We start from the raw sequence: 23737 nt of genomic DNA, 5'->3' as shown, positions 1-23737 counted from the left end.
CAGCTAAGGACACTTTAGAATTTCATTTTGGCAATCGATCACTGATCATCAGCACATTTATAAAGCAACTTACTGAAGGACCGAAAATTCGTGTAAATGACGTCAAAGGACTTTGCAAATTATCATCACAGATGCGTAACTGTTCTATTGTGTTTGACAATTGGAATGCAGGGAATTTACTCGATGCCCCAGCATATCTTGTTGCTATCTTTGAACGGTTACCTCCTAATATGCGTACTGACTATGTCATGAATGGCACATGGACTTCATTCACAATCCCGTCATTCAATCATTTGCTGAAATTTATTGAGTCTAGAGCTCGTTTGTACAACACGTTTTATGGTCGCACTCTGGCAGAATTGGCGACAAAATCAACTGGTCATAAAGGATACATTAACAAGCGTCCATCGAAGTTTTCTACATTTACCACTTTAAGTACGCCAAAATCAGAACCTAACTCCAAACAAAATTACAACAAAACGAATAACTCTGGCAAGAATGGTAAATCTGCTTTGTTTTGCTATCTTTGCAAAGGCGATCACATTCTGATGCGCTGTAACAAATTCAAAGAGAAGAGTATTTCTGACAGACGACAATTTGTAAAGGACCAGTCTATTTGCTTCAATTGCATGTCATCCAAGAAACATTTTTCTAGCAGTTGTCCTTCAGAGAAGAGGTGTCTAAAAGAAGGGTGTGGCGGACTTCACCACACTCTGTTACATTTGGAGCAGGTAGCCAAGCAGCCTGCATTGCATCAGTCGCGTTCCAAGGAACCATTACATGCACCTCAAACTGAAACAACTTCTGTGAATTCTATGTCTGTACTCAACACTTTGTGCCCTGTTCGACTCATGGCTGTTGCTGTTGAAATACATTTACCTGACGCAAGTGATAAGAAAAAAACAATTGCTTTCTTGGATCTAGGATCTCAAAGATCATTTTGCTCTACTCGTCTAGCGAAATCTATTGGCCTTTCTGGTAAACCAGAGCGTTGCATGATACGCACTACAAATGGTGTTGCTGTTCATACTGGAGAAAGAGTATCATTTCGCCTAAATGGCGTGAATAATACTAACATTGTTGAAGTACACAATGCTTTAACTTTTGACAAAATTCCTGACGTCAGAGATTCATTGCCAAAGCCGGATATATTCGACAAATATCCTCATTTGGATGGTTTGAAGTTCCCAGATATTGATGGCGATGTTGAACTATTAATTGGGGCAGATACCTTGGGTAATTGTCCATTTACTGATTCCCGAGTCGGACCTCCTGGTACTCCAGGAGCCTTGCTTACATGTCTTGGATGGTGTCTCTTTGGCAAAGATCCATCAATGAAATCTGATAATAATTCCCTGAATTATATTAACACTTCTGTGCCTATGATATCTGATGTACAGAATTTACAAAGTGATGTAGCTGTGAATTTTATTTCTACTACTCTTCCATTGCTATCATTTAATGACACTTCATGCGATACTTGCATGTCACCTCAAAGTCTTCCAGAAGAAGATCACAATTTGCAGGAGGAAGAAATTGCATGTAATAATTCACAGACACCTACAATTGACAACCATGAACTATATTGCAAAATCATCGGAAGTGACAGATTGTCAGAGGACGGAAAGCAGCAAATTGAATGGTTGTGATTTTTTCTTTATTTGTTGTTCCACATTGCATGATGATATCCTGGATGAGAGTGATGTTAACCGTGAAATTGCTGTCTGTCAAACTTGTGGAAATGATTTTGCTGATATGAATGCAGATCCATTAACGGCTGCAGCGGTTGCTGCTACAGAATTGGCGAGATGCATAAAATTGAAATTGAATGAAGTGATAACAGATGTATTTTTCTATACGGATTCAATGACAGTTCTTCGAATGATAAACAGTCGATCTGAACGTTTCAAAGCTTTTGTTGCTAATCGATTGAATACAATTCACTTGCTTTCTCAACCTAGACAATGGCATCATGTTGACACTAAGTCTAATCCAGCAGATATTGCCAGTCGTGGACTAATGCCTGACAAGTGCCACAAAGCTGATTGCTGGTTTAAAGGACCTTCTTTTCTGAGAAGCAAAGAACCATTGAGAAATTCACATATTTCTGAAACAATTGAGGACTCTGAAATATGTTCTGAAGTGAAAGTTAATTATAATGAGATTTCCTACAAGGACAAGAATTCTACTATACAACAACCTGGACTTATGCTGTTGTTGAAACGTTACTCTAAATTTGAAAGACTTATTTCCTCTGTGATATGGCTTCAAAGATTCAAGACTTACATGATTGGGAAATTGCTACATCGTTCTGATTCTCCAGTTACTGGTTGTTTTACTGTTGCAGAACGGGAAAATGCAACTATAGATATTGTGAAACTTATACAAACAAATTCATTGTCTGCTGAGCTTTGCTATTTTAAAGATATGATGAGTTCGGGCCCTCCACCTTCTGACAGAAAGAGACTTAAATCGCCATTTGCTAAAGAACTTTTGCAGTGTAATCCATATGTGGCTGATGGCATACTTCGAGTTGGAGGCAGGCTTCGTCAATCTGAATTACAACCTGATCAAAGGAATCCTGTAATTTTACCCCCATATCACCATGCTACTAAACTACTAATTGATTATTACCACTGTGAACATGGACATTGTGGAAGCAATCAAGTACAGGCTTATTTGTTACAAAAATATTGGATATTGCATCTTCAGTCAGCGGTAGCAAAAGTTCTTAGAGAATGCATGCCATGCAAGATTCGATCTGCCAGACCTGGTAAACAATGGATGTCAGATATGCCTGCTGTTAGGCTTTGTACAGAAAAGAGACCATTCTTTCACAGCTTCGTTGATTATTTTGGTCCTATAAAGGTCAAGTTGGGCAGAAGCGAACATAAGCGTTACGGAGTTATATTCACTTGTCTTTCTACTCGAGCAATTCATCTGGAGGTTGCAGAGAGTTTGGATACCTCTGCATTTTTACAAGCCTTTTTTCGTTTTGCCTCGCGACGTGCAAGACCAGCTCACATGTACTCTGACAATGGTACGAATTTTATTGCTGGAAGTAAAGCTCTCAAGGATGGAATTACAAATTGGAATAAGAAACAAATTGGCAATGCTCTTGCACAAAAGGGAATTCAATGGCATTTTCCACCACCTCTTGCAAGTCACCAGAATGGAGTTGTTGAAAGATTGATCAGAGAAGTTAAGAAGATTCTGAGGAATATGCTTGATGATAAGCCATTAACCGATTATTCACTTTGGTCTTTTCTGGCTGGAGTGGAATCCATCTTAAATGACAGACCCCTTACCCGAGTAAGTAATGATCCCAGAGACCTCCATGCCTTGTCACCTCATTCTATTTTACTAAGTAAATTAGATCCTGATCTACCCCCTGATGTTTTTCTGCGAGCTGATGAGTATAGACAGGGCTATAGACATGTCCAGCGGTTGTTGGATATATTTTGGCAGAGATTTACTAGGGAATATTTACCTCTGCTTCAGAAACGCTCAAAGTGGTTTCATCCCTCCCCTAACCTGAAGCCCGGTAACTTAGTACTTATGTGTGATGACATACTTCCCCGTGGTAGTTGGCCAATGGCTGTTGTGGATGAGGTTTATCCTGATAGACTAGGCATTGTGCGTAGGGTGAAGGTACGAACCTCTAAATCTACATTCATGCGTGATGTTAGGAAGATATGTTCACTTGAACTTGATTAGATATATTTGCTAACATGTAGTGACATCGTTGAAAATAGTTCCATGATACTTTTCAGTTTCAAATTTGATCTTGTTTCAAGTCCTATTGTATATCATAAATTTTCAGTTGAGAGTAAATCCCACCAAAATGCGTGCGTGATGGTTTTACTATAGAGAATAAATTCATGATTTAAAGGCATCATATCTCACATCGATGTGCAAAAATTGACATTCCATTTTTTTCCTATGTGTAGTAGAACAAAAATGATTCATACGGATCTCAGATGAAATACTTGAAATATATAAAAAAAAAATCATCTAGCTAAATATACCAAATTCATCTGATTTTATCATTCAACTACTCTTACTAATATTTGCTGCCATATTAAATAAAGCAAGGCTGAAGCTAGATATTTGGAGCTGAGAAAAATTTGCAATCAATTCCGTCCCTGCCCCGAAAGAAATCTTGGCTCCTACAAGTAAAGAAAGATTTTGAGGCTGACTCTGGGCTTCATACACTTTCGACTCCGCCTCTGAACTATTACAAAAACCGTTAAAACATTTTTATATGAAATGAAAAAAAAATTTGAAATATGCATGGCGTCTTTAATACATTGTCGAGACAAGTAGCTAATTTAATCCTTCTTGAGTATGAGTAGGCAGTTGTTTCTGATCATTAAAAGTATTTTTCTCATTTAAAAGTCTCATTATGGAAGCAGTTTCAACTCCGACGTCAGTAAATTCCAAATTTCGACTTCCACTAGCGCTCATATCCAGGAAATTTGTAAATAATACTCCGACTCCAGTAAAACCATACGGCTTCACGGCGTACCTACTTTGCAATTTAACGTGAATTATTTTTAACCATTTTTTTACCCATCTCACTTATCATTGCAATGACCTCAGTCATTCAGTTAATGTTACAAATATTTTATTATGACAGTAAACGCTCAGCTGTGTAGTTTAAATAGTTGTACTGAAATTCAACTTTTTAAAGCATCATAAACAAAAATTATTATTTCTTAAATAATCATAATTCACATTACAATACAGAAATTCACATTCCCCTAATATTCCAGGTTCCCTAATATCAGGAATGTCTATTCTATGTCAAACAACATTTCCAACTAAATATTATAAGCAGATATCATAAAATTACTTGATATATAATGCATTTGATAGAAATACTCATTTAAAGTTTGCAAGTCATTACCATGAAAATAAATTAACACAAGAGAGCAATGCTCAAATATATCGACACAAAGTGCAAAACGTAGCACGCGTAGAGGCAATACACCAAGACGAACAAACAACAACAACAACAACATAATAACAGAACGATACATAGGTCTATTTCGTGTCCTAAAAAGCGTTTTACTGCATAACATTTTTACCTTTACAATTGTCTCATCATTCAAATATTAATTTTCTCATTTTAAACTCCGATTCAAGTAAGATACAATGTTAATTTTTAAATTAAAGAATATTACGAATGGTAATAATAACCTATATGTTAAGTGATCAAATATTAAACCAAAAAAGAGGGAACGCTGTATGAGGAACCAAGTTTTGCTTTACGGGAGTAAAATATGAATTTAAGTATTTAACATTCACATAAATTAAATTAGATGTCTTCAGCATAATACTAAAACCATGATGAGCATCCATCTTTTTCGGGGTACAATTTAACAAAATTCTCGTGTTGAATGAACGTTTTCGGACAAACAAATCACCCCAACTCAGTAAAAGAGAAACATTATAAAATTTCATCAGGACATTTTAAAACATAAATTAATGTCACTGCAAAAATTTCTAGTTGATCGTTGTTATAATAACTTATTCTACTCTTACGCTTTTCTCTCTTACGTTACAAACAATAGCAAATTTTCTCTTTAGCGGTTTCAAAGATTAAAAGGATAAGCAAACGAAATATTTATCTTACGTTCATTTCACACCGTGTTACCCTAAAAGCTCATCATCCAAGGACTGAACCTCTCGGACCCACCTCACTCTGGAGCACATGGTCAACTACTACTGTTGCATATTTATAACTTCTTCACGCAATGTAAATTTACTTTTATGAATTATTATAATCACTAAAGAAAAGCACCAATATATTTATTCATTCAGATTCAGTACATTCAGACTTTTTTGCAATTGTATCTCTTTATTTATATATATTGCGTTACGAGCTGGGAAAAAGAGAAGTGACTTTGGGAGAGACCATTTTTTTCAAAGCATTGAGTCGGAGATGTGAGCGAATGTTTATTTCCCGGGAATGTGGACCGATTGAGAGTCTATCTTGAATTAATGTCGCTTTGTCCGATTGGGGTTTTATTGATGTATTAATAAATAAACGAGTGTATAGTAAAAAAAATCTTATTTGCATGAGTGTTAAGTTAACACTTTCGAAAAAAGAATGACTATAAGAAAAGCGAGATAGGCTTATAGCAAGTACTGGAACCGGTCTAGCCAACCCCGTGTAAGCCCGGAAAATCCTCCCGATGTTGAATTCGCCGACACGCTTGACTTGGTGCTGACAGATTAATATTACTTCGAAAATCATCGTGCGACTTCCTGCGTTTTTCTGTGTTCTGACGGCGCTGTCTCGCGTTAAGATTAAGTGAGTGACTTATAAATAAGTAAGAGATAAATAAGTAGATAAATAAAAGATAAATAAGTAAGAGAATTACAGGATATCAAGTTGACTTTAGAAGGCAAATGTGTATTAGTAAAATTAAAGGTGTTGCCGCAGTTTCTATATTTATCAGCACTTAGTTATCAAACAAATAAAAACTGCAATCACTTACAGACTCAACATTGAAAAAAATAGAAAATCACCAAATTTTGTCAGATAATTTGAAATACTAGGGAATTGTATTTGAACTATAAATCAAGTGTGTATAAATTTAGTATGTATAAAAATGAACATGTCTAATATATTTAATTTTTTACTTTTATTGTACATAATATAATTCAATATACTAAAAATTGATGAATTGTATGCCGATGCGATCAACACCTCGTCCTCAAACCATGATGGAATGGACATATGAAAAATGAATATTGGATTATTTATCTTATGATTGTTCGAATGGTTATATACTTTTGGTTATATTTTATTATATTATCCCATTAAAAAAATATATATTCAAGATAGTTGTGCACATGGATTATGATTATTACACGATATACTTGACTATAGAACTGATAGAATGCAGATTACAAAACAAAATAGAGGAACAACTAATTGAGTGGGAAGGCCCTAGGACCGGTTCAGCACTCGAAAGCACATTGACAGTAAGATTTTAAATTCACTTTAAACCTCCCATGAGTAGATGTAGTCTAGTGGAGAGCCGCTTTGTGCTACGATTGTTCAGCATAAAAAAGAGTAATTTGTAAATGTTCTTATAGGTACCCAATACAGTAATGATTTGTCAAGGAATGTAAATTTTGATAAGAGATATGTGTATTTTCTGATCATAAAAAAGTTGCAATGTGAGGATTTATGCTGTGTGATCAAAGCAGTAAGCAAGAATATAAATTGACTGATGGGTGATTGAAATTGTGACGTCTGTATGAAAAACATAAATTAAACACACATATGATCTTGATAATTTTTTCCCAAACTCATTCTGTCATTGTATACGAAGTCACCAGCTGCATATTACAACATAAGAGATGTTTTGCGTTTGCCATGATAATCCATTTTACTTGATTTCAGACTGGTACTAATAACCTTTTTCACATAAATTGAATACCTAATATTGTCATTATCTAAACATGGCTTCAACATATATATATATTTACAATTTTAGATGTGCCAAAAAGTTTTGAATTATTTTGTCGAGTGTTTTTGAATTATTGATTTGTGATCAATAGCAATAACTTTTTTGCTACTGCAAAATCCACCACATTTATTGAATGCATTAATATTTCTCCCGGAACCGTTACATTTTATTAATTCCAATTTGTTTTGTGGGGTATTTACATTTTTGTTTCAAATAATACTTTGTCGAAGTTGCTGTTATACTTATATATAAACACATACATGCTTAGATGGTAGACAAGGTTCAATCGTTGTGGGCAATTTATTTCAAAATATCGTAACTAAAACATAAATTTTTGCAGACGTCTCGAAACTCACTTTTAAAGAATGATTTGCTGTCACCAGATGGGGTTTTGGCATAGAAACACATCTAGAGGGAATTTATGAAGATATGTCTAAAAAAACATTTGAAACAGCCATGTAAACTAACAGACCAACATGTTCAACTCAATAGCTTGATAAAAATGTCTGTTAAATATTAAGCACAGGTTTAGCACAAAGAATTGTTTTGGGTATTAATCCATTTGTATTTCCTATTAGATCTATCTTCTATTGAGTATTTAAATACTTGGATCATGATTATTATTTCTAAAATTACCAGCAGTATTCAGGTCATTAATAACAGATGAACCGGGAAATTTTTTTTTGTAGGTTCTTCCTGCATCTGTTGCTAGGATTTCGGAGATGTCTGAATTTGAAGCAACGCCAAGTTTTGCAAACTGCAAAATACCTTTTTTGCATTGGCGGCGCGTCAATAGGGCCAACCGGGGCAATGCCCCGGTTGTTTTTTCGTTATTAAAAAAAAATTCGAAAAATACCTCAATATCGGTTGCACAGACTATCTACACTAGCCATATTCTCCCGACATGGTTCATTTTTCGCTCGCAAAGCCTTCGCCGAACGTCGACGGGGCGACGCCGATTTTGCCCCGGTTGCTCATTGTATATCGTATTCTCTCTTTTATCTTCCACTCGCCGCGTTTGTCTCGTTTGTTTTCTGTTTCTTTTACTAAATCATCGGGGCTAGCCCCGAAATTATGACGACACAATGCCGACGTTTCTTACAACAACGTGTTGACATATTCACGCATTCCTTCTCGTTCGTTGGTTGCTTGAAGAGTTGATAGTTTCCTCGCCTTCGTTTTTGTCGCTTGTTTCGCTATTTGAATCAGTTAGAGACCTTTAGTCCATTTTCTTTCGATTTTCCACATTCCTTTTGAGCTCCTCACTTCTTTCCGGTTTCGCATTTCTTAGCCTTAGACCTCATAATGAATAAGGTTGATGCACTACTTCGCACTCCGTTTTCGCAGCTGCCGCTGGAACAAAAATTAGAGGTACAACGTCTTGGGCCTTATCAACCAAAAAATTGTTCACTGGAACAATCCCATGACGGAGGAAAGCGTCGGCGTACATTCTGCGCAGAAACTTGGTATAAAAAACACGAATGGTTGTGTTACAGCGAGGACAAAAATGCACTTTTTTGTTTTTATTGCCTACTTTTTGCTACCGCCCGTGACTCACGTTGGTGTAAATTTGGTTTTAGAGATCTTAAACATCTTTCCGAGCGTGCCAGGGATCATCAATCTTCTATGGAGCATGTGGACAATGCAGTAAAATACCGAACATTCGGAAATGTTAATATTGCAGCACAGTTGGATGAAGGACGCGCGGTTTCTATTCGTCGGCACAACCAAAACGTCGAGAAAAACCGCCATGTTCTCGGTTGATTGATATATGTTTTGAAGTTCATTGGTTGTCACGAGCTGTCCCTCCGTGGGCACGATGAACGGGCTGGCTCTTCTAATAGTGGGGTATTTTTGGATATGGTGGAATACACCGCATCCCTAGATACAGTATTGAGAGATCATCTTGATGCCGCAACTGTTTCGAAAGGGACATCTAAGGATATCCAAAATGATTTGCTCGACTCAATGTATAAAATTTATTTACAACATTTGGCTCTGGAAATTGAGAATTGCCAGTTCCTTTCGATTCAGTCTGACGAGACAACTGACATCACGTGCGTTTCCCAACTGGCTGTGATTTTTCGGTTTGTGAAAAAAATGACGGTAAACCTACCGAGAGATTTCACAGATTTGTACCAATCGTTGATCGCACGGCTTGCGGGATATCGACTGTACTGAAAGAAGTGTTACAGCCTTACAACGCGAAGTCAAAATTGATAGCTCAAACTTATGACGGCGCGGCAGTCATGAGTGGGTCGAAACATGGTGTTCAAGTTTATATAAAAGAAGATTTTCCTCATGCGCATTTTTTACATTGTTATGCACACCAATTTAACCTCGTTATTAAAAATATGTGTCTTGATACCCTTCTCGTCCGTATATTTTTTGCAAATGTTTCGGGGTTTTCTTCATTTTTTTCCGTTTCGCCGAAGCGCTCTGACCTCCTTCGCCAGATATGTAGCCGCCGTCTCCCAGCTTGTGCACCAACGCGTTGGAACTTCCAATCACGCGTGGTGCAGGGCGTGTCCGAAATTAGGTCTGAGCTCATTGAGACGAACGCTCTGTGAGTGAGGCGGCAGGTCTAAAGCGTCTGCTAGAAGATGGTGAGTTTTCATTTTTTTTCGCTTTTTTCTCCACAATATTCTATCACGTGGATGTATTATACGGCGCATTGCAGTCAAGGCTAATGGATGGAGCGTCTGTGCAGTCGTGTATTTCAGACTTCTGCGATGCTGTATCTCGTATCCGGGAAACAATAAAATAGGACGACACATGGAGTGCTTCTTTACGCCGCGGGCAAACAACGCAGCGTTTGATTTTGTCTGCAAAGGAATGCTGTGACATTCTGGTGAATCAAATAGGCGATCGTCTGCGCACTGAACACCTTGCCGCGTTCTCTTTGATGAACCCCAAAAATTTTTCAAAATTTGCACGTCAATTTCCCATCCATTTGTTGGCTACTGTCTCCAAATTGTACCCCATGATAAACGTGGGTAAATTGGAAAATGAATTGCGATGTATATACACCAATCAAACTTTTTTGAACATCACATCAACTTGCGCGCTCTATGGGTTCCTCATAGATAACACTCTAGTAACTACCTTTGCGGCGTCTGCAAAATTTCTGGACATCATTTTGACGACGCCTATTTCTTCCGCCGACGCAGAGCGAACATTCAGCACGCTGAAGCGTATTAAAACGTATCTCATAAAAACAATGAAGCAAGATAGATTAAATTCCTTGGCTGTTTTATCCATTCACAGAGACGTTATTTCTGGGATGCATGACTTTAATCAGCGCGTTATTGAGCATTTTGTTTCCAAGAAACCGCGGCGTGTTGCATATATGTTCAAGCAGTAGAAGTCTAGCAGCATATATATCTATGAGTGAGCGACGCATGTCCTTATCTTTGCATTACCTTTCCTTTCTTCATAGTAACGTTTAAACCTTATTTTAGGTTTTGTCTGCTTTCCCGAAGTTTCTGTTAATATGTCATTGTATTTATCTGGGTAAATATTGCCTTTCCTTTTGAAAGAGGTTTCAAAATAAACTATGTCTATATTTATTAATCCCTTGACTTGGACCGGTTTTAAAGACACTTTCTTATCGTTAAAAATTGTCGCTTTTGCCGATTGGTTGTTACCGATGGAATGGTTTTTATACTCATAAAATGATGGGAGAACTTACAGCGCTCATCCTGTCCCCGTAGATGGGGGTGACTTGGTCCCGCAGTAGCTTGCCCCGGTTGTCAAAATGACTACGCGCCGCAACTGCTTTTTTGACATATGCAACAGCACTACTGACGTGGCTTCCCTCAAAAACGAAAATCTACTACTACTCTCTGAAACATCTGGAGACAAAAGACTGCAGTAGATCAGCTAAAATTTCATAAATTATTTTACACACTGGAAGTCTACAACAGGTGATTACTTTTAGGTACAAATACTACGAAACTCACTTGGTTAGTCCCTGAACTCGTAATAGAACTAAAATAAGGACATTTTGGCAACAACATCAACAACAACATTTCATTGCTTCTCCAGCGTATGGAGGGCTTCAAATACTGGTACCTCCAACATGTGATATACCATATTAGACCAAACATCTGTCAGACCCCCCTTTAAGTGTGAGATAAAAGTCTTCAAATTGTTCTGCTATATCATACGTATAAATTTTTCGTGGCGTGAAACACTTTTTAGAGTTAGACCATCGGGTCTAATATAAACTAACATTTGCGATCAGACCTGCTAGGTGTTTTGGTCTAACTTGCCAATTAAAGATTTCAGACCCCCCCTTCAAACTTTTCAGCTATGCCCGTAGGGCCTCACCCTAAATATTGAATGGATCGCCAAAAGATTTTCAGTTTAAAAGATGCATATTTTGCAGGTCGCGGGGCTGGGAATTCATCGGTGCTCCAGTTGATTGAAAAGCAGCAAAGAAAAAGAAATATGTAGTAATGTCCACGTGATAGAACCTAAATTGCCTTTTTACTCCAGCTAAAAACCACTCCAGAAGCCTTAAAAAACATCAATAACACTATTAATATAACTTGATATTCAGTGTTTATTCACATTAGTAATTAAAATAATAATTTGTATTCCTATGGATTATTGAGAAAAAAAAATGGGTACTCCAGAAATACGTGTACCAAGATGACGGACAACGGAAGATAGTATGTGTACCAGGTTAGGCCATACTTTCAGGTACAAATACTGCGAAACTCACTTGGTTAGTCCCTGAACTCGTAATAGAACTAAAATAAGGACATTTTGGCTTAACCCTAACGTGGTACACATACTACGTTCCGGTGTCCTCCTTTCTTGGTACGCATACTTCAGGAGTACGGAAACTTGACTGTAATCACATACATCTTAATCTTCGTTCTAGCTGCTGTGTTTCTTCAATTGGTTTCGTATTCCATGAGTCCTATTGTCCAACTTGTTGTTATTATTTTGGCTGCAGTACTTTGCGTATACATTTGCTCAAATTTTTTGAATATTTTCTCAAGTAGTGTTGTTACATCTTGACATTCAGTTGTTACATTGTTTAATAGGTATTCGCTCATGAATGATTTGAAATTACTTTTCTTTTATATCAAGTGTCGGATGTTTAATGATGTGATGATGGAAATAAATTTCAGCTGCTTGCATGTGTTGAGATAGCCTTTGTATAATCATTGACTCTTAAAAAAGTTATTTATAGATTGGTTTGATTAATTTCTTGAGCAGAGCCTTGTGTTGCTAGGCTGCATTATTAACAGAAATTGCTGCTCTACCTATGCATTCCAGATTGTTGTCACATTCACAAAGGCTGCAGTGCGCAAATCACTGGCCCTTCGTTTCGTTCGACGCCGTTGAATTCTTTCTCATAATCATCACAGCAAATTTTTTACGTTTACTCATTTTATCTCTTATGAGGTATCAGATCTAAACTAAATTCAAAGTTTAAATTAATTGGTATATTCATTTATAAGGTTAAAAATAAGGACACACGTCAAAATAAAGATGTTTCTTAGAAATAAGGACAAAAACATTTTCTAACACAAAGACCTTCAAAAATAAGGACAAATTCTAAAAATAAGGACGTTGTGGCAGCCCTGATTATAGGTCAAGTGGAGAAAAAACTTCTGTGAAAGCTACAATACTTGAGATGGAGTGAGACCAAAATGCTGTGCTACTGAGCGTTTTTTTTTTATTTAAAGTGCAAAGTATTCATTTTCGTCACCACTTTACCTACATCTGTCTGACATTTTTTGCAATGCATCGCATTTTTGATGCCTTGCTTTTAGGCCGCGAGCCGAGGCCATGAAAAACGCCTAGAAAGTGAGTTTCGTAGCGCACATCAGGTAACTACCTGAAAATGATTTTAAAATGTTCCTCAAAAATGTAGTAACAAATATTGCCTTGTTCCCACTTCCAAAAGTTGCACGTTTTACGGAAAAGACGCTTTTACTACAAGAAATCTGTGCTACGATCTGTCCTATATTCTCTACATTTTCGACAATGAACAATGACTTCTGCATGACGTAACAATTAAATCGAATCAGCTGTTAGCGAGCGGATGAATATTAGTTATTACCGCTCGACCTTGCGTTGAGCTGGGCAGCCTTTCCATCGCCCTGTTTAGCTATTATTAGTTAAGTTATGCTAAGACGTTGTTGAAAAATGTATAAGTAAGTTATTAAACACTTGTAGATCCTTACAACGGATATGGGCCGTGAGACGAAGCCTTGAAAACGCCCAGAAAATGAGTTTCGTAGCGCACATCTGGTAACTAAATAAATTCTTCAGTTTAGTGTGAAAATAAACATACTGAACGCATTACAGCTTGTTCCACAATCCTGATGCGAAATTGAATATATAAGAGGTTCCGGGAAATTCAATAACCATAAGTTCACAACACATACATAAGAACTATGCAATTCGAGAGCCCTACAGCACACTAACACAAATGTATTCCTGTAATGTTTTGCCTGACCAAAATCGGACTTCCTCAGTCAATCATAATTTATTAGGTAGATTATGGAAAATATGGCATACGTGTAACCAACAACAAAAAATACTTTAATTGTGTGACAGGAGTGGCGAGTGACCTCGAAAGCAGCGACACCAACAACGCTGATTCACATTAGCGAATAAATTTTATGTAATAACCACAAGCAGTTTACAACAAGAAGAGCATAAAAAGCTACATCCATTTTATATAAGCTATCAAACGTATTTATTTTTAAGCAATGAAGTCACAAATTAACATCGTGAGCACGAAAACACAAATAAATCAGTTATTTCTCACTTAGAAATTTACCAGAAAAGTCAAGAAAATTGTACAATATGTACATAACATAGTGAACAGAAATATTACAATTAGTCTTTTTTTAGTTTATGTGGTTATGTATTTGAACAAAGGCAATATTATTTCTAGAAACAGGACTACGACACTAACAAATGTTCGGAAAAAAAACAAATAAATGATACTTATTAAAAATCAACTGCAATATCTAATTCACTTTCTTCTGAATTGTTTTCGAAATCCACCATCTTGAAAATCGACTTTTCCTCTATAAGTGTACTGTGATTTTGCAGTCAATACAAAAATCTGTGCAATTTAAGTTGATTTAGGCACACTTGCATAAATTATTTTGACTTTTTTTCTTACACTTGCAGTTTGCCAACTCAAGAACTGATTTGAGGGTCACATGCTTCAGTGAATCATTGTTGGGTATAATCCTTATGTTTGCCAGTGTTAAATAGACGTGCCCTGGTATCATTTACATTCTTCATATCCTCTTCATACAGTGAACAAACAAATTCCTCAGCTTTATTTATTAATGCCTCGTTAACCTCAAAAGATCTTCATAGTTGAGAAAATATGAATTGAAAACCACAATGAAGTCTCCAACATGAATTTGATGGGCAGTTCCAATTGCAGAAAAGTGCTAAAGTATTTCAATATGAATAGCCCATCTAAGCTGTTTGCAACTATTATGATTCTCATATACCTTTATGCTTCAAGACTTCTTGTTTAATCCATTTTATAGCAGCAGGGATTAGAGCCTGCATTAGGTCGGATTGGTGGAACATTGCCGTCTTCTTTTGTCGTACAGTATCTAAAATGAGGAAGAAAATCATATTTGGAACAGTATGAGTGTAAAAATACCACTAAATACTAACTAATACCTTGAATACATAATGCATTTTATCTGATGTACTCAATGAGCGTATGTACTACAGTCCAGCAGTGTTTGCATACCATTACTAGACTATATCTACACTAAATTTTGATATATCACAGTCTGAAATGCCCTATGACAGTATGAGTATGGACTATAGGCCTAGACTATATTTTAAAACATCAACTGTCTGTCTACAACTTGATTTCTCACCTCTCAATCGTTTCCAATGCTACTTTTATTTCCACTCCGGCATAACTTACCGTATCATTGCTTCCCAGGTTCTTGTCGACTCTATGAATTTAGATTTAAACCAACCGACATTAGTAAAATTGATTATTTTCTTCTCTTTCACACAACCGTGCATTACAGAAACAGCCATTAATTTCTATTTCCAAATATGCTGTGGCCTATATAGTAGTATAAGTCTGCTGAATAGTCAAGAAGAGTCATTAAATTAATCATAAACATTTCATGCAAGCCAGAAAATATCGTTGTTTGTGACATATTATTCTAGGTCTATCCTTCCTTGGAGTTACCGCACCGTACCTATTCAACAACGTCTTATGAGCTAGTGCTCAACTAAAATTGCTATTTATGGTAAGGATATACAAGTGTTTAATATCTTACTTATACTTTTCAACACCTCCTTAGAATGACTGAACTAATAATAACTGAAAAAAACTATGGAAAGGCTACTCAACGCAAAAGCAAGCAGTAGTAGTACATCTGATATTCATCCGACCACTGGGGAATCACCTACAGCTGACTAATTCGATTGTTACGTCATGCAGATGTCTGCGTTCATTGGCCCATGATACCGAAAAAGCAGAGAAAGTAGGACAGATGGTAACACATATTTATTGTAGTAAAAGTGTATTTTCTGTAAAACGTGCAACTTTTGTAAGTGGGAACAAGGCAATATTTGTTACTAAATTTCTAAGGAACATTTTAAAATCATTTTCAGGTAGTTACCTTATGTGCGCTACGAAACTGAAAGATAAATGGCCTCGGCTCGCGGCCTATTTCTTTCGACAAGGAAGTTGTCAGTCACATCATCCTGGTTATTTGCAAGACAGACTGTGTCTTCATTTTTATCGAATTTCTTCGTCCTTCAGCAAATATTTCGATCAGTCATCAATGAACAGGGCTAGTTTTCGAGCTGTGATGCAGGAGCGTCGTCGTCGTTAAGCATCTAGCCTAAACAAAACCAACCGTGACGCCCGCCACTTGGAGGTGCAACATTGCCTTTGTTTGTTTATTATACGGCGAGCGGAGTGGGACATCTAGTAGTAGTATATATTTACGGTCTACTCTAGCAGACTGCTAACGTAATTATTTCACGGTTCGGTGGTTCGCGCGAAATTTCCAATTCAGCCTATCAATACACAGCAATGGACCACATATCGAGGAGGTCTGAAAGTTGGCTGTACCGCTTTTGCTCCATTGTTTCGTCATGCTATTAGAAAAATCGCTGTTACTCGCGTTGATCGAAAGTGTACGTGGATTAATCTATTTGCTCTAGTCAGGCAGATCTAAAACTGTTCTCATCTCGTTGGTTTCGGCATGTAATCGAGGGAGCTAAGTGGTCCACGTTTGACTTTTCCGAATCATATTGTCTAGCTGGACTGGTTGGATAGACATGTTAATAGTAAATTTACATTGCGGAAATGAGTCATAAATATTCTACTGAGATTTGAAAAATATTAGGAACAAGTTAATACAAGGACTGTCAATACTACCAATAAATATATACATATACAGCAAAGAATTTGGTCTAATAATCAGGCCTAATAAGCGCAATTCACTTTATTATGATGCGTAAGATACGATATATATTATAATACACTTACAGGACTCTTGGAACAGCTTCGAGAATATACTTCGATCTTTCTATCGCCTCGTTACTTGAAAGTCCACGATCCAAGCTAAAAATATATGAAACATTTAGTTAGGAACTGGAAAAAAATGAATACGTTTTTAATAATATTCAGAATCCATTTTTAGAATCGAAATAGCTATGACAGGAAGAAACGCAACATATAGGAGGTACTTACCACTTGTTTACATGGGCTTGCCATGTTTTACTCTGCATTTTCATTGCCTTTTCGATTTTAGCTTCTTTGTGGCGATTGTCTTCCACTTGCTTATGAAGCTGACGCTTGTTCTCCGACCTGATTATTTCAAGCTCAAACTTGCGTTCTTTCTTGGTGCTCTTTTTCATCCCTTCTGTCTTCCATCTTTTGCAGTTTAATCTTCTTCTCTATTAATAGAAATATTTGAAATAAGTCAATGTCACTAAGTACCACTGCTCTATATGTCTTTGCGCAGGTAGATCCGCATGCGTATAACGCAGAGATGGTCAAAACGTCGATCGCGTCTGATGTTGCGTAAATTTATTAACATAGCCTAGAATATTGCCTTGAACCGGTTTCATACTGCACCTGTTGTGTGTTTTAAAACAGAAAAAAGTACAATACTGTACATGCGCAAAATACGATATACACATGCAGTAATTGGGTATGAACAAGCCCGATAGAGCATATTATTACGTAACAAATGCAAGTTTCCCTACTGCCAAGTTTTAGAAATAAACTTGTGTGTCTTGACTGACAAACGATGCGACAATAATTTCTGCATTGTGCGAAAGTTACTGTCTCACTCCAAGAGTAGTGTGATAAGTTTTATTCACAACGGCAGCACAACTAGTAGCTTACTCTGGTTCAATTTTCTAAACACATTTTTAGATTTTGACAAAATCTCAGAGAGCTATCGGTCACGGGTTTTGGCATCTTGTTTGACGGAATCGCTATAGTCAATGTCACTTGTTCTTTCAAATTTGATAACTTCCGTATATTCCCATTAACTTGAAAACGTCCGTTTTTTACTGAGTGATAATAATATGGCAGGTGTATATTCCCATTATCATGGCACTTAGTGACATTTACCTTGTTTCAAATATTTCTATTAATAGAAGAGAAGATTTTAAACTGCAAATGATGGAAGACAGAAGAGAAGAAAAAGAGCACTAGAACAAGAGAATAGACAGATTCAGATATTTTATTTCCGTCGTGCATGAAATATTGTAGCGACACAAGTAATAAGAAAAAAAAATGCTAACAAAAAGATCAATTGAAATAGAAAGGCACACAATATTTCCGCAATTGACGCGGGGCCGCGAAAGACTACCAGAGTCATCGTGTCAGCGACACCGTGTTTGCTGAGTTCAACAGCAGATGACGTCAAATAAAATCAACTAATTATTCTTTAACAAAAATGGGAATACAATTTGGCAAAATAAAATCGAGAGATTCAAGAGATTACTGATTATAGTAACTAACTGTAGTAATTACTGATTATATAGTTAAAGTCAGTTTAGCTTATTAACGTAATGCTCAGATGAGCGCATAGAAAACAACATGACGCTGCAAATTTCAGATAACAGAAGGGGAATCCCAACAACTGCCAAGGGGAAAATATATTAGCAGTTTTGGGTAAATCAATAATATTCGGGCGAGAGAGAAAACCATTTCGAAGTTATAGTAATAAAGAATAATTGATAATTATTAATACATAATGGAGGAAATTAATCATCAAATATGCTTTTGTTTTAGGTATAAGAAATATATATACCGGTACCGAGTTGCAGTGCTACAGCAAAGAAATAACCGAATGCTCAGGATATTCAAAATTATACATCAACGAATAGTGATATTGACAATGCCGTTCGCATTGCAGCATTGTTTTTATATTTTGGAGACAGTGCAAAAAGAAACAAATGAAGACAATATAGGTGTTTTGCAGTATTCATCTTTTCACAAATCTGAAGCAGATAGTCCAAACAAAGGCCAAATTACTGAGAGATATAAGCATCAAGGTAAAGATTTTTTAATGCTTGTTTAAATGGATAATAATTTTTAGAACGAATAGAATCAGGAAGCGTATTCCATAGTTTCACACCCACAAATTTTATAGTGTTTTGTGTAAGATTAGAAGAATAACGGGTTACATAATAAGAGCTGTTGGTAGCGGATCGAGTTGCATATGAATGTATAGCACTTTGTTTAAAAAAATAATTAGTGAACGCAATAGGCAGTTCATTATTCTGATGCTGATGCATAAATTTTAGTACTTCAATTTTATAGATATCTGCCATTTTAATTATTTGCATTTTATGATAATGGGAGTCTAATTTTGATCGAGGTCCGGCATTAGTAAGTGCACGAATTGCCCTGTTTTGCATTATTTCAATGCGATGTAATAAAGTTTTGTTAGCTGATCCCCAAGCTACGATGCCATATTGAATATGGGACTGACACAAGGCGTAATAAACTAAGCGTAATGTTGACATTGAAGCATACCGTCTAAGTCTATAAAGCATCCCTATAGACTTGGATAATTTAACAACAATGTTGGATATTTGAATATCCCATTGCATTTTACTGTCAAGGTGGATGCCTAAATATTTGTAAGAATTGACATTCTCAAGAACAGTGCCCCCAATTTCAAGTTTTAAAGTAACCTTGGTTTTTCGTTTCATTGATGATATTAGCATGGTCTTTGATTTGTCAACATTAAGAGTTAGTTTGTTAAGTTTCATCCAATTAGCTACTTTATTTATTTCAGTGTTTACTCTCGATTGAAGAATATCAGAAGACTTGTCACTATCAAGAAGATTTGTGTCGTCAGCGAAGAGTTTGGAAAAAAGTGTGGTGCTTCGAGAAAGGTCATTGATGAAGATAAGAAACAAAGTCGGTCCTAAGCAAGATCCCTGTGGGACGCCGTGGGTCACAGGTAACGCCGGAGAACAATATTTACCCATTTGAACATATTGAGATCTATTCGTCAGGTAACTATCGAGGAGTTTATTTGCCACTCCTCGAATACCATAGTGCCATAGCTTGTGGATTAAAATTTTATGATTAACGGTATCAAAAGCTTTTTTGAGATCTAAGAATGTTGCGCTAACATATTCCTTCTTTTCCAGTTTATCATAGATATGGGATATTGTATCTAAAATTGCATGCGAAGTCGAATGTTTAATTTGAAAACCAAATTGAGATTTATTTATTACCTCATGCTTTATAAAGAAGTTCATTAGCCTTTTATGGATTAAACGCTCAAATATTTTATCAATAGAAGATAGAATGGATATAGGTCTATAGTTTGACAACTGTTTTTTATTGCCAGATTTAAAGATCGGAACCACTCTGGCTATCTTCAGTGAAGATGGGAATATACCAAATTGAAGGGAATTATTGAAAAACTCTGTTAGACATGGAGATATGATGTCCACAGCATACTTGAGGAAATGACAGGGAATGTTGTCTACCCCCACTGCCTTACCCGCCTTAAGACTCAAAATTTCAGTCGCCAATTCGATTACTGTAGCTGGACTCAGAAATATGGATTGATTTATTCGTTTGCCAAGATACATTTTAAAACCGACCATATCATTAGAGAATTTACCAGAGAGGCTGGACCCAACAGTTGAAAAGTACTTGTTGAATTCTTGTACTATGAAATGACTATCCCTAATGATGCAGCCGTTATCAAGATGAATTTCATCAACATTATGCCTCAATTTATTCTTTCTGGAGGTAATCTGATTAACGATTCGCCATGTAAACTTTGGGTTGCCTTTGTTTTGAGCGATCAGGTTTTGATAATACAATTGCTTTGCATTGTCAATTGTATGAGTCAGTAAGTTACGATACTTTTTAAAAAATGAGCATTGAGAACTATTGCCCTTCAGGTAGTGGGTTTTGAACATCTTACGCCTGTAGCGAATACTAATAAGTATTCCTTTGGAAATCCATGGCTTGGGTTTTATTTTTTTTTCACGACGCGACAACGGTCTAAATGGCGCATGGCGGTGGATTAGAGCAGCAAAAGAATTTGTGAATTCTTCAAATAATGTGTCAAAATTTTGAGAATTCAAGTCCAACGCAGCAAAGTGATTATTAATTAGGTCGTGTGTATCTGACCGAAATGCATCAATGGAAAATGCAGACATATCCCTTATCATGACAAGCTCATTGTTGGTTGATGGTTTGATGCCATTAACACAGCATATTAAAGGAAAGTGATCAGTGATGTTGGATAATATAACATAAGGATCTAATTTTAGGTGAGTCATGTTGGTCTATATATGATCTATGAGTGTCCTTGAGGTTCTGGTAACCCTTGTAGGCTTTGTAATAAGAGAAATAGTGTTGTGAGCAACAAGCATATTAATATAATTGGTGATTTGGGGACAAGGTCTTGTTGCAAGTAGATTTATGTTGAGATCTCCCACAATTATAAAATGTTTTTTTGTCAATTTGGTGAGGCAGTTTTCTAATATGTTTGTGAAAGCAGGAATATCGTTTCTTGGTTGTTTATATATAATGCCAATGGTCAACCTTTTGGATATGTTTTCCAAGTCTATATCGAGCCAAATATCCTCACAGTTAATATAATTTAAATGATATTCAGTAGACTTTGTAAATTTGATATCATTTCTGATGAAAGCACCCACTCCGCCTGCCTTGGAGGCAGACGGTGTGTGTACGAATCTATAACCGTCGATGCTTATATTATCAAAATTATTACTATTTAATTTGGTTTCGCTCACTGCCATTATATGGGGGGAGGGAGATAAATTAGACAATAACGTAGTTAGTTGATCAATATTTTTTCTAATTGACCGAATATTAGTGTGGATAATTGTCAAGCCCGAATTAGTTTGGATATCTTTCAGATCAGTTACTTCAATGTTGCTGCAATCACAACCACTATTTGAATTTAGGTATTTTAAACTATTAGAACCATTATCACTATAATCTAACAAATAATCACAATGATTCGGCATTTACGTATATGGAAATATAAGAAATGGAACCAGAATGAATGATTAATAAGAATATCAATTAATAAGAAATAACTATAATACAATGACCTACTTTATAGAGAGCAGGTCGTCTTCAGTGATGATAGGGATGGTAGCCGTATTAGAATTTTTTTTTATGAGAACTTTTACATTGTTGGTCCACAGGAATTTATAACCGCACTCTTGTTTCAGTTCCCTGGCTTTGTAGAACAAATCTTTGTTTGTGTCTGTGAGGTTTTCTACAACGAATACTTCGATGGTTCTGGGAAAGTTCGAAAATATTGTAGAGATGTCGAGAGATGTCAGTTTACGACGATTCATTAGTATTCGGTTTCTCGTTTTTCTGTTGACAAACTTGGCAATAATTGGAGATGGTCTTTTTTTATTGTTTTTCGACATTCTGTGGCAATTCGATACATCAATGGATTGCAAAGGAACTTCAATTTTCTTACAAATTTTAGAAATTAGGTTTTCACAGTCTTCCCCGTTAGTGTAGGGTATGTTATGAAATTCCAAATTGTCCAACCTGGAGCGACGCTCTTGATCTTGCTGCCTTTCTGTGAGTATGTCAACTTTCTCCTCTAGTTCTTCCACAAGTTGTTCCAGCTCCGCTACTCTTTTTTTAGTTTTCGTTGCTATCTTATTGAGCTCGTCTTGGTTCGATCTGAGCTCATCAAATTTTTTTGACACAAAATCCTGACTCTTTTTGATTTCGTGTATCTCGTTCTTGATCTCACGGAAAGATGATAATTCTTATTTGATCTCATTCATAGACTCCGTCAGTGATGTTATTGACTCCTCCAAATTCAAGGTATTGGTGGTGTCCTGGGTCACATTGAAGCTAGATTTATCGAGATGTTGCTCAATGATGGCAGGAATCTCAAGACGAAAGGTTTTCAAAACTGTACCTTCCAGTACAGATACCAGATTAGTGATGTCATCAACTTCAATTGTTGAAGTCATTTTAGCAGTTGAACGCATCTGTCGGTCGGTTGGACTTTTGCGCTTTGGTGGTACAGGAGGAACACTAGACTTGTTTGGCGTGTTCATCTCTTCGTTCACCCACTGCACAATTATTAATACTATTCACAAATTGTAGAGGTTACATCCATAAACCAGTTGCGTTATCTATATTATATTTCTATTTATTCAACTATCATCTTAATCAAAACAGCAATAATGTATCAAAACAGCAATAATGAATCAAAACAGCAATAATAGACGGCGAGAGAAAGAAAAGTTAAAACGAGAAGAAGAGGGTGATCGAAGGACAGAAAGAGAGAAAAAACGCAAGTTTGAGCTTGAAAAAATTGAGTTGGAGAACCAGCGTCAGCTTGATAAGCAAAAGGAAGACAATCGCCACAAAAAAGCAAAACTACAAATAGCAATGAAAATGCAGAGTGACACATGGCAAGCACACGTAAACCAGTGGTAGGTACTCCATAAATGTTGTGATTCTTCCTGTCACAAGTATTTCGATCCAAAAAATGAATCTTGAATATTAATAAAAACGTATTTATTTTGTGCCTGTCCCTAACTAAATGTTTGCATATATTTTAGCTTGGAGAGTGGACTCACAGCCAACGAAGACCTAGAAAAATCTAGTTATCTTCTTGTAGTTAGGAACGATTTCCCTGTGAGTGTTTTACAATACCCTAAATTAAGCACTATTTTATTTTATATATTAGGTGGGGCGGGGCCAGTAC

General features: G+C 36.3%; 1 protein-coding gene and 2 long non-coding RNA genes across 3 annotated transcripts; all 3 read left to right on the top strand.

Annotated features, from left to right (window-relative positions):
* Window positions 1–1755: 1755 nt before the first annotated feature.
* Window positions 1756–3717, top strand: LOC144427245 (uncharacterized). The gene has a single exon (XM_078116122.1). It carries the CDS (start codon window positions 1756–1758, stop codon window positions 3715–3717), a length of 1962 nt encoding a protein of 653 aa, XP_077972248.1.
* Window positions 3718–6873: 3156 nt separating this feature from the next.
* On the top strand, window positions 6874–8277 carry LOC144427135 (uncharacterized). Its single transcript, XR_013477761.1, has 3 exons — window positions 6874–6996; window positions 7828–8013; window positions 8177–8277. It is a non-coding gene; the product is annotated as an uncharacterized LOC144427135 (long non-coding RNA).
* A 9933-nt stretch (window positions 8278–18210) lies between these two features.
* Window positions 18211–21520, top strand: LOC144427282 (uncharacterized). Its single transcript, XR_013477853.1, has 3 exons — window positions 18211–19037; window positions 19787–19954; window positions 20351–21520. It is a non-coding gene; the product is annotated as an uncharacterized LOC144427282 (long non-coding RNA).
* The last annotated feature ends 2217 nt before the right edge of the window (window positions 21521–23737 follow it).

Source organism: Styela clava, chromosome 9, assembly GCF_964204865.1.
Source record: "Styela clava chromosome 9, kaStyClav1.hap1.2, whole genome shotgun sequence".
NCBI lineage: Eukaryota > Metazoa > Chordata > Ascidiacea > Stolidobranchia > Styelidae > Styela > Styela clava.
The sequence above is the reverse complement of the archived record's forward strand: the minus strand, read 5'-3'. Positions and strand labels throughout refer to the sequence as shown.